The sequence below is a fragment of the Salvelinus alpinus genome, chromosome 24 (genome assembly GCF_045679555.1).
Source record: "Salvelinus alpinus chromosome 24, SLU_Salpinus.1, whole genome shotgun sequence".
In the NCBI taxonomy this organism is placed as follows: domain Eukaryota; kingdom Metazoa; phylum Chordata; class Actinopteri; order Salmoniformes; family Salmonidae; genus Salvelinus; species Salvelinus alpinus.
In genome coordinates this window covers 31,922,839-31,934,073 of record NC_092109.1, presented here as the reverse complement: position 1 = coordinate 31,934,073, position 11,235 = coordinate 31,922,839, and the positions used below count along the sequence as shown (strand labels likewise).

The 11,235-nt window shown below is 41.7% G+C and overlaps 2 protein-coding genes across 3 annotated transcripts; both read right to left on the bottom strand.

Annotated features, from left to right (window-relative positions):
• Positions 1-262: 262 nt before the first annotated feature.
• casr (calcium-sensing receptor) lies at positions 263-6,796 on the bottom strand. Its single transcript, XM_071363179.1, has 7 exons — positions 6,548-6,796; positions 4,978-5,281; positions 4,476-4,782; positions 3,545-4,384; positions 3,173-3,403; positions 2,353-2,476; positions 263-2,250 (listed from the first exon to the last, which is right to left on the bottom strand). Exons 2-7 carry the CDS (start codon positions 5,160-5,162, stop codon positions 1,112-1,114), a joined length of 2,826 nt encoding a protein of 941 aa, XP_071219280.1. The 5' UTR covers positions 5,163-5,281; positions 6,548-6,796; the 3' UTR covers positions 263-1,111.
• Positions 6,797-6,944: 148 nt separating this feature from the next.
• Positions 6,945-10,869, bottom strand: eif4e1b (eukaryotic translation initiation factor 4E family member 1B). Of its 2 annotated transcripts, none has more exons than XM_071363182.1 (7): positions 10,676-10,869; positions 10,366-10,469; positions 9,867-9,962; positions 9,647-9,668; positions 9,373-9,486; positions 7,737-7,876; positions 6,945-7,274 (listed from the first exon to the last, which is right to left on the bottom strand). In XM_071363182.1, exons 1-7 carry the CDS (start codon positions 10,700-10,702, stop codon positions 7,160-7,162), a joined length of 618 nt encoding a protein of 205 aa, XP_071219283.1. In that variant the 5' UTR covers positions 10,703-10,869; the 3' UTR covers positions 6,945-7,159. The 2 variants fall into 2 exon arrangements, with proteins under 2 accessions (XP_071219283.1, XP_071219282.1); XM_071363181.1 differs by having other exon boundaries at positions 9,605-9,668; positions 10,676-10,866.
• Between the last annotated feature and the right edge of the window lie 366 nt (positions 10,870-11,235).

Genomic DNA, 11,235 nt, shown 5'->3' with positions numbered 1-11,235 from the left:
CCTCTTCCTTTTTGACTTCTTGTATCAAAAAATGTTATGAGATTAAACACACTACCGCACAGTAGGTGGCAGCATGCACAAACAAATGTGCGACTGCTAGGATACCAAAGAAGAAGGTTTGTTAGTGCAGGGCTGAAATAAAAGCCTCTTCTCCATGTGTGTCCCCAGACAGACTGATTCATTGATAGACTACCACTACTAGCCTACATCTGATGAGCGTCCACTAATAGGCTACTTATTGCAGACTCTGATGCTTCTCTTCATTGGCATATGGTGATTTTATTGTCATTGGATGCATTGTGAAAACAAACCTTTTATTCCAGTGTATAGGTCTAACATGTGCAGTAACTTGGTGAAATACACACATGCAGAAAACAACCAGACAGTAGTATGACACCATATTGAAGAACCTACAGTAGTCCTAATGTAATTTTTCCCAACCCTGGTCCTCCAGTTCCCCAACAGTACACATTTTTATTGTAACCCTGGACAAGCACACCTGATTCAACTTGTCAACTAATCATCAGGCCCTCAAAGAGTTGAATGAGGTGTGTTTGTCCAGGGCTACAACAAAAATGTGTTCTGTCGTGGGTACTGAAGGACCAGGGTTGTTAAACACTGGCCTAATGAGAAAGACAGTAGGAAAGAGACTGATATATCCTACATTAGTAGGCCTATGTCCTGTGCCATTGTGCTCAGAGTGAATTACATAGTTTTATTGTCTCCTGTTATACCTCATGTATTTTACAGGTCATAGTTGAACTTTGACAATGTGAATCTATTGTTATAGAAAATAGGTATGGAAAGTATTACATCATTGTTAATTAATGTCTGCTCAACAATGACTTGAATAGGCTATTCTATTCTCAAGATTATCAAGAAAACTCAGTAAATTATGTATTTGATGATTTTCAGCATTTTGTAATGTCCTCATAATCAACAACACAGATTATTGTAATATAATGGAATCTTGGCCACCTATCCTGTGTCACCATTCTGAATACATCAAAGCTTTTAATATCATAATTTCTGCTACAACTACCCAGCCAACAAAGAATGCAACACCAACTCAGGTTTTGACAAGGCCCTCGGCCCACCAAAAGACACTTCCCTACTTCATAGAATTCTTTCTGGACTCCTCAAAGCTCAAGGACAGAGTAACTGTTCCACTTCCAAAGCTTACTCTTGGCTTATGGATTCTCTGCTGACCTGATGGGGAGTCATTGTCATTGGTCTTGAGGCTGATGGATGAGGAGGGAGTTGAGGCGCAGGATCCCCCCACACTGCTGGACCTCTTCCTGGAGGCTGAGCTGTGTCTCAGAGTGGCCTTGGCTGCCACTTTGAAAGAATGGGCCGCAGTGCTACAGCGAACCTCCTCTATAGTGTTCCTGGACGGTTTGAAGAGGATGATGTAGACTTTATTGAAGAAAATACAGGCCAGCAGTCCAAAGCTGGAGGCTAGTATGGCGATGACCTCCACAGCCGACACAAACTTTCCATAAGTGCTGAAGTAGGCAGGGATGAAAGAAATCCAGACGATGAAGAAGATGAGCATGCTGAAGGTGATGAACTTAGCCTCGGTAAAGTTCTCTGGCAGTTTTCGTGATTTAAATGCAAAGAAGAAGCATATGGCTGCCAGCAGGCATGTGTACCCAATTAGGAAGCCGAGCGCCATCATAGAGCCCTCATTGCATGTAATGAAAATTATCTCATCAATGTCATGGTTCCTGTAGCTCGCCGGAGGAGCATTGTAAAGCCAGACCACACATATCATCACTTGCACAAATGTGAACAGGAACACCAACAGGAACTGCAAGTTTAGCCCCCACCACTTACGATGGAGACTGGTGGGGATCTTGGCTTCGAACACTAGAAGTACTCGGTTAGTTTTGACCAGGATGCAGGAGATGCAGAGAACAAAACTTATCCCGAATGCAGGCTGGCGTAGACGGCATGTCCAGTCCTGGGGTTCACCAATGAAGATGAGGGAGCTGGAGAAACAGCAGATGAGTGAGAACAGGAGGAGGTAGGATAGCTCTCTGTTTGTGGCCTTAACAATTGGGGTGTTGCGAAATCTGATAAACACTCCCATCACGAATGCTGTCAAGAATACCCCCAGCACAGAGCATAATGCCAAGGCGATCCCAAAGGGCTCTGTCCAAGACAGAAACTCTATCTCCTTCAGGAAACAGGATGTGTGGTTCTCATTAGACCATGAGTCATTGGGACACTTGGTACAAACACTGGCGTCTGCAGGAATAGAGAAGTAGTGTTTGTATTATTGATAGAAACATATGAAATAGCAACAGATTATATAATGGGGTATTTCAGATTTTTCACTGTCTTTCTTACCTTTGTGATCACTATACTCTCCTTCTGAGCATTCTGTACATTCAAAGCAACACGTTGGCATGCTTTCTATGATCCCCTTTCTGGTGCCTGGTTCACAATCTTCACTACAGTTAGAGAATGGCACCTAATGAAATGACAGAAACCCAGACAAAGATCATGCATAATATGAATTTGGATACAGAACCAATAGAAACAAATGCAGCACATACTGTATTTCAGGAAGAAAAAATATATAAGTTATCTCAATATCAAATCATTTCTGGGTAACAATTAAGTGCCTTACAGTAATAGTTGTCCATTAAAATGGTCAAAAAGCAACAAAAATAGCTTTTTAGCAAAGCACTTTCTAATGCAAGAATTTTGATAGGACTGTCTGGGAGTGGTCTGAGGGGGATGGATGTGTAATCTGTAAACTAGCTGTTATTGGCAGAGAGATTATGAACTATTTTATTGGTCTATATTAATTTACTAAAGAATAGTTAATTAATGGTCTATATTAATTTTGGTAGGCCATCATTGTAAATAAGAATTTGTTCTAAGCTGGCTTGCCTAGTTAAATGAAGGTTAAATAAATACAAATAAATTCACACCGCCTGGTGATGTCACCAGGCAAGCCAAAACTCCACCCATGCAAAACCTGCAAATCAGAAAGTCCTGTGTTGATTGTTTTTTCAACCAGCAACTATCAGTAAATAACACTGACCAAATTCTTCACACTTTTACAGTATTCGTTTCACAAGCTGTTGTACAATATAATACAAAACACAGAAAAAAACATGACTGCACTGGGCCTTTAATATCCCTGTTTGGAGCAACATACCTCAGTATTATATCCATTCCACAGAATCTTTGTGTTATCAATGAAAAGTTGTACTCCTCTCTTAGCTCGCATGTTGTAGAAGCCGACCTCTTCAAACACAACTGAACCATCCTCAGGAGACCGGTGCCAATTGATAATGGTGTAGTTTCCTGACGGATCAGCATTCTCATCAAAATGTACCTTTTCTCCCATACTGTTTGAGAAGTTTAAATGTCTGAGCTGCTTGAGAACCTGTAATACAGAGCCAGGTATTTGATCAGGAAGGGATATAGGAAAGTATACAAAGGGGTCAACAAAGCTGGGAGCAAACAAAAGAGTATACAAATGGATTTGTCAATTAGATTTCCTACTCTTTTTAAAGTATCCATTCACCTGCCATGCTTCTATTTTCTTTATATCTGCACATGAGTTGTTAGAAAAAAGACCCCGTCCAGGAATGCAGGTGAGAATGTCCTGCAGGGCCTGTGCAATGGAGTGAACTGCAACATACACATTATAGGAAATACGAAGATGAGTGTAATCCAGATATGGGGTCTCTGCACCCATAATGTCCTCCTCGCCAGTACACAATGGTCTGAAACTGGTGCTCCCATTCTCACTGTCTCTCAATCTCTGGCTGTCTTCCAGATAGCAGTTAAAAGTCTCCTCCCAAAACTCCCTGACAAACTCATTGTGGCTGGATTTCTTTGGCGTGACCTCTTGTAAGAAGTCCTTGAAGCCAGGTATTTCGCCTGCTCTGAGCGCAAAGCCAATGGTCCCAACTACAACATCAAGGTACTCTGGTTTGGCGATGAGGGAGGTAGTTGCCCAAGCCTCGCTGGCCAACCAGATGCGGTCGGTGATGTTCCGTCTGACCATCTCTTTGATAAGAGGCTCAATGTCAGGCCCACTGGCAAAAACGACAATAACTTTAGCTGAGGAGTTCTCAATACGGTCAACCAATCCTTGGATCTGCCACTCCTCAAAGTACTGAGAGATCAGCTCACTCAGATGGATACAAAGGTCTCGTTCTTCCATCTCTTTCTCAAATTTTTCAATCCCTGGACGTCCATACTCATCATCAGACGCCACTGCAATGACCCAATTCCATTGGAAGTAGTCGATGATATCTGCCATGGCAGTGGCCTGGTGCTCATCTGTGGGAATGGTCCTCATGAAGGATTTGAACTGGTTCTTGTTGCTCAGCAGGCGACTGGAAGAGGCATAGCTGATCTGCAGCAATACAGGGGGAATAAAGTTACTGATATGTTATTGTTGATTGATTTAAATAAATCAGGAAATTGGAATTGAGATTGTAGCTCACCTGTGGGATGTAGAAGAGGCCCAACAGATTGGCAACAGCAGTGGAGACTGCTGACCCAGAAGCCCCCACCACTGCTATAGTCGATGGGATGTGATCTGTGCAGTTACAGAATTCATCCAAGTTCAGAGAGTCAATCTTATTCTGTGCTACGAAACTGAGGGTAGCCTCCAGGGCCTTGGACACGGTGTTGCAGGTGTCAAAGATCCTGTAGCCCAGTGTGATGTTGGGCAGGAGAGTACTGCTGTTGTTGATCTCCTCTATTGCAAAAATCATGGCCTGAAGCCAACGGAATCCCCGGAAATTGTACCTGCAAGGGGTGGCACACCATAACATGCATTTAGATACCTTTTGGTTTTCATGAAGTACAATCCAATAATACTGACTGCAATACATTAATGTATATATTTAAAGACCATTTCATTGTCAGTTAGCACAAAGCATAGTTTTATACAGTTCTGCATAAAAATAAACATACAGCCTCAATTGCCGATTCAAACCTTACCGTACACACTCTGTGGATTCTGGCCGCGCTGCCAGGTCTTGGTCTTTGGAGGTAACACCAAAGTGCATTGGAAACAGCCCGCCCAGCAGAATATCCCCAGTCTTCTGTGCTCTCTGATGAGGCCCATAGGTGGAGATGACAGAACTGAAGCCCAAAAGCACCAGGTAATACAGGTAAAATCTCATTGTTTAGCTCTCAGGAGGGGCTTGTCCTCTCAGCACATTAGACTTCAGAGTTAACCTCAGTCTTGTCCCCTCCAGTGACTCTGGCTGTCGCCTTGTTTCTGACTCATGCTGTTCTTGATCTGAAAAACATCCGTGTGAGAAGTCCATTAAAGAGAGAATTGGAAATGTGTATATTCTTAGTTTAACAAGTCAATTGTCTTGCACAATCCTGTAAAAAAAAAGTTTTTTAAAAGACAATGTTTTAAAGGTTAATGAAATATAGCTAACCATGTTTGGCCCTAATGACTGCCATTGTTAGAGCTTGTCCAATGTAGAACACTGAGGAAAAAGTCGCTCTGCACCGTGAACCCTTTTGGGTATAAAAGCATTACAAGTTCCTGAGCTCCTATTGTTGTAGTCTTTTTCCCTCTTGTAGACGCACAGTAGGAGTGACATGAACTAAGAGCGGCGTCACACTCCACTGCTCTTCCTTCCTGCTAGTGCAATGCTGTGGCCAGTGTACCCTGTCACCATGGAGAGGGAGTAATAACGGCCTGGGTCTGGCTAATTATCCTGGAAAAATGCTAGAGCAGGATTGTGCTATTGAGCAGAAGCCTGCTAGAACACTCTCTGGAAAAGGATACTGAACAGGTTATACAGAGGTCGGCATGCCCCGTCTATACCAACCTAACTCTCAAATGTGTGCCCAACTAAGAAAATAAACAGAATGTATGAAAATCTGATACTGTACATGCACAGTTGCTGTGACTGGCAAAAATTGAGATTACAATAATTAAAACCCAAGGAGGATGGATAAGGATACCATCAACCATAATTTAATTTCACGTGGCATAGTAATGTAAAAATAAATTCTCAGACCTTTAACTAGACAAGGGTTAGGGAACAAATTCTTATTTACAATGGCCAAACCCGGACGACGCTGGGCCAATTGTGCGCCGGCCTATGGGACTCCCAATCACGGCCAGTTGTGATACAGCCTGGATTCGAACCAGGTTGTCTGTAGTGACGTCTCCAGCACTGAGATGCAGTGCCTTGCGCCACTCGGATGCCCCAGGTCACATAATTCCCATAACAAAATGCATAATTGAAAGCAAACATCTTCCAGGTAGGTACTCTTACCTAGTTCCTTAGTCTTTACTTTATGAATACACAAAAATGAGTTTCCTTCAAAATAATTGATAAATACAACAGGCATTCCATACATTTAAGCTAATGCATCTTTAGTAAACAAACATGTGAAACAGGTGTTTCAAGATCAACCCAATGATTATATACAAACAGTTAATTTCCCAAAAGCAATGTTTGTGATTGCATTTTAATGGTATACAATAACACTCCATCTTATATGAAGCGCTATATACAGAGCTGAGGCAAGAGAAACTTACCTTGATAATGCTTGATTTCAGACGAACCAAAAGGAAATACAACTGATAGAACAAAAATGTAATGCTGTTGGAACAAAGACTCTCCTGCAATTCTAGTCTCGAATTAATTCAGCTCAGTTGTTTTGCCGAACCCCGCATCTGAACGAGATGAAACATTAACTAAGAGGGCAGTCCATTTCCTTTAGGAGATTAAGCCAATCTTTGGTCACTCCTTTTAAGTTTGTTGTAGTTGAGTAAATTCGAGAGAGAAAAAAAAGGTACTTCCCAAATCTTACAGTTATGCACTGAAATGGCAGACAATTCTTTACAGCACAGGAACAGTATTGTTTGTTTAACTTCAGGGGTTAGTGCTGTGCCAAATACCATTCCAAGATCTGAAGAAAATTGCAAAGACAAATACAATCCATTCATATTTTATTTTGTAGGCCACAAAAAAAAAATGTCTTACCTTCAAAAGAAACAATGTCTCCCACATGTATCATGCCAAATTTACTATTTAAATAAGGTAATGAATTAAGCGCAAATACAAACTTAACATGATAAATTACAGTACAGAAAAACAAAGCAGACTTGTCCTTTGCTATAGGAGACTTGGAAAAAACAATAACATTTCTATACCACAAACTTGTTCTTTGTTATTGAATTGCTTTTGGTGGCTGTGTCTGCATGAGCTTGATATCCAATGACGAGTTTTGGAGGTAGGCCTAGTCCTTCCTTGTACTTTCGTCTGAAAATATGAATCATATGGTAAAACATTAATTTAACTGACCAATCAAATGATCAAAAAGGTAGCTTTGAAAATAAAGAAAAGCTGTTAAATCTGGATGTATGGGGGAAATTGTTGATGCCAATTATCTGTAGCCAATGCTATATGTAATACTAATATCCTGGGAGCAATGGATTGCACCATTAGGTTTTTCCTTGGTCTAACCATTTTTCATTAGGTTGCTATGCAAATGTCCTCATCCTGAACAATTATAGTTTACAACATGATGGCCAACAGGACACATCTGGCTTCTGTGGGATCTGGCCCAAGCCTGGCTGTAACTGGAGTGAAGCCGGCAGATAAAATCCATAACTGTTCAAGGCAAATATGACTAGTCTGTCGAGACCCCTGTGAATCAGGGCAGACATGACACTACAGAAACGAGTAATTTGGTCCGGCCACACTGCATAATGTCAGACTTACCCAATATAGGTAACTGCTTCGCCATTCTCTGTATCGGTGGTCCAGATGGCGATTTTGTCACCTTTGGCTCGAACATTGATGACAGCACCGCAAACATCCCTGCTGAAGGAGCCAAAGCCCTCTCCAATGAGGCAAAGGAGCTGTTAAAAAAAAAATAATAATAATGAAATGCATAAATTAAAGATTACTTGCATTTGAGGACTACAGTTTGTTTGTTGTTGTGGAGCGCAATCTGAGGGGACAGTATTAATTCAGTGGTCCCACATCATTGGTTTCCTCAGTGTTACAGGGCCCTGGGTATGAACCCCAACAGGCAACTGGGTCCTAGACCTCCTGACAGGCCATCCCTAGGTGGTGAAGGTAGGCAACAACACGTCCACTTCACTGAGCCGCAACACAGGGGCCCCACAAGGATGTGTGTTCAGCCCCCTCCTGTACTCCCATGACTGCGTGGCCACGCACGCTTCCAACTTAATTATCAAGTTTGCGGACGACAGTGGTAGGTAGGCCTGATTACCAACAACGACAGAGCCTACCTGTGGTGAGAGGCCTGGCAAAGTGACAGGAAAATAACCTCTCCCGCAATAAAACAAAGAAGCTGATAGTGGACTTCAGAAAACAGCAGAGGGAGCACTCCCCTATCCACATCGACGGGACCGCAGTGGAGAAGGTGAAAAGCATCAAGTTCCTCAGTGTACACATCACTGACAATCTGAAATGGTCCACACACAGACAGTGTGGTGAAGGCCTCCTCAGGAACAACCTCAGGAAGCGCAAGAAATTCAGCTCAGCCCCTAAAACCCTCAAACTTTTACAGATGCACCATTGAGAGCATCATGTAGGGCTGTATCACCACCTGGTATGGCTACTGCAACACCCGCAGGGCTCTCCAGAGGGTGGTGTGGTCTGCCCAACGCATCACCGGGGAACTGCCTGCCCTCCAAGACATCTACAGCACCGGTGTCACAATGGACTTTAGCCAACTGAGCCACAGCCTGTACACCCCATTATTATCCAGAAAGCGAGGTCAGTACAGGTACATCAAAGCTGGGACAGAGACTGAAAAACAGCTTCTATCTGAAGGCCATCAGACTTAAATAGCCATCACTCCCAGCCTCCAGCCCTGAACTTAGTCACTCACTAGCCAGCTACCACCCGGTTACTCAACCCTAAACCTTGGAGGCTGCTGCCCTATGTACAGAGACATGGAACACTGGTCACTTTAATGTTTACATACTGCTTTACCCATTTCATATGTATACACTATTATAGTCAAGGCCTATCATTTTAATCTATTGCTGTACATATACTATATATTATATCCACCTTGACCATAATGTCTTCACATCACATAGTTATACTCTGTACTCAGACATTGATCGTCCGAGTATTTCTACATTTCTTAATTCCATTATTTTACTTTTAGAATGTGTGTATTGTTAGATTATACTGCACTGTTGGAGCTAGGAACAAGCATTACTACACCCGCAATACCATATGCTAAATACAGTATGTGACCATTAATTTTATTCAGATTTGAATCAGCTTTCTGACATAAATATTAAGCAAACAGTATTTCTGGTTTTCATAGTGATACAAAACTGAAAGTGTTGGGCAGAGTGGACCGACTACTGACTGTCTCCTTCCAGAAGCGGTCGAGTTCAGTGTGCCTCTGCTGCTTCGACAGTGTAATCAGCCAGCGTCCTCCACACTTGTTACGCCTGTCTTCCCACATTGGCTCAATGCCATCCTGGGGGAAGTGACAGTATCACTTTAGTCCAATTAATATAGGAGTACATGTACGAGAAGTATTATGGATAATGTAAATCACAAACTGATGGATACTTTTCTCCAAAAGTCTACATCACCTTGAAAACTGAGTAGTCGCAACCAGATGAAAGCTTGCTCACCAGCTGAATGTTGTTGTACAACCTATTAAAAAAAAAAAAACATTTTCAGTCAAGAAAACAATAAGTGGTGGTGACCTACATCATAGGTTCTCAATATACTTTTGTAGGTTGAATTTACTGAAACTTGCCTAGAAGTTGCAATAGCCACAGTAGGTGTAAAACTGTCAAGGATATCAGCCATTTAGTCTACTGTAAATCAAGGCCAAACTGCAAAACTCACGCCCAGAAGTCTTCCACTGTGTCAAACTTTGTGATGAGCCTCAGATTGTCCTGCCACATTTTGCTCTTATCGTTCTTGTAGAACCAGAGAGCCCATCTGAAACAATGCACAAGTGATTGAATAAAAGGAGGGGTTGGTGGACCTTCATCAAATATTTACATTGTTATCTGAATTGTAATCTGATTCGCAAGTGATTTCACTTCCTGCACATTAAAAGTACATATTGCAACAGAAACCATTTACCGTTAAAGAACCAAACAGAGTAAATTAAAATTAGAGGGACCTACCCAAATTTGTCCAATATATAAATTACCTTTCGTTGCTAAACGTTTTCCGTTGAGTAAACGGTTGGTTGCAAAAACGTTTAGCAGACGAAACGTTTTGCAACAGTCAGCGTAATGAATACACCCAGGTATGAACTATAAATGTTATTTATTGACAAAATAAAAACTTCCAAGTAATTTAAATGTACCAATAATCTCTCAACCGGAAAACACACCTGTTTTGTAGGGGATGCTTCACATGTGGTCCCACAACAACACGCACCACTTTGTTATCAACCCTTTTTTTGGCTCCATCAATCTTTTTTAGGGCTCCTTTGTCCTAAAAAATGGGAGAAGACATTTATGAAAATAGGCATATAGGAAACGCGTAGGGAGACGACTTCGATTTAAAGGCAACGGTATCAAACAAGCAATCATTATTTAAACAAAACTGTTCTAAAAAAAAAAGTTTGTCAAATAGAAAATTGCGAAATCAAGTAATTTAACACTAGAATTCCAGCAAAATATAGTCTAATGAAATCTTACCAAGCGACCTGCAACGCACGCCATCATGAACGTAATTAGTTTGACGAAGCAGGTGTGGCACTTGAGGTGTCACAGATAATTGAAACGGGTTCTTCCGGTGGATTTTTAACGAAATATGGATTAAACCAGAGAGGAAGAGGCAAAGCGAGAGAGTCCTCTCCCGTCATAATCTTTCCACGCGTGAATACAGCGATAAGCAGACCGCCTTGAAGACAGCTGCCTTCCCGCCTTCGGGACGACTCCCATTGTTAGGGCGGAGATAAGACCATCTCGTCATTATATACAGTATCTCTTATTAAACTTCAGTTATGACATGTTGGCCTTTCACCCATGTACTTTAAGCATTTACCACAAGATGGTGCCGTAGGCAACATACGGTAGTTTCCATTATTCTTTAGGCACGTTATGGACATTTGTTGGGAGGAAATCAGATGATTTTTTAAATATAATTAACAAATCAATACAAAAAGTACATGGGGGGAACACAAGTATATTTAAATAATATACAAAGGACATTTGGGCTAGGGGGTACAATATCAAGTTACAGAAGGGTCTGAAGG

What these genes read in the sequence shown, in the direction of transcription:
- eif4e1b (XM_071363181.1), bottom strand. Translation starts at nt 10,702, where the DNA reads ATGATGGCGTGCGTTGCAGGTCGCTTG. An exon ending in AAGCATCCCCTACAAAACAG is followed by an intron (nt 9,963 to 10,365) that starts GTGTGTTTTCCG and finishes GCATTGTTTCAG; the next exon opens with ATGGGCTCTCTGGTTCTACA. An exon ending in GCGACTACTCAGTTTTCAAG is followed by an intron (nt 9,487 to 9,604) that starts GTGATGTAGACT and finishes CACTTCCCCCAG; the next exon opens with GATGGCATTGAGCCAATGTG.
- casr (XM_071363179.1), bottom strand. Translation starts at nt 5,162, where the DNA reads ATGAGATTTTACCTGTATTACCTGGTGCTTTTGGGCTTCAGTTCTGTC. An exon ending in GAATCCACAGAGTGTGTACG is followed by an intron (nt 4,783 to 4,977) that starts GTAAGGTTTGAA and finishes CACCCCTTGCAG; the next exon opens with GTACAATTTCCGGGGATTCC. An exon ending in AGAGTATAGTGATCACAAAG is followed by an intron (nt 2,251 to 2,352) that starts GTAAGAAAGACA and finishes CTATTCCTGCAG; the next exon opens with ACGCCAGTGTTTGTACCAAG.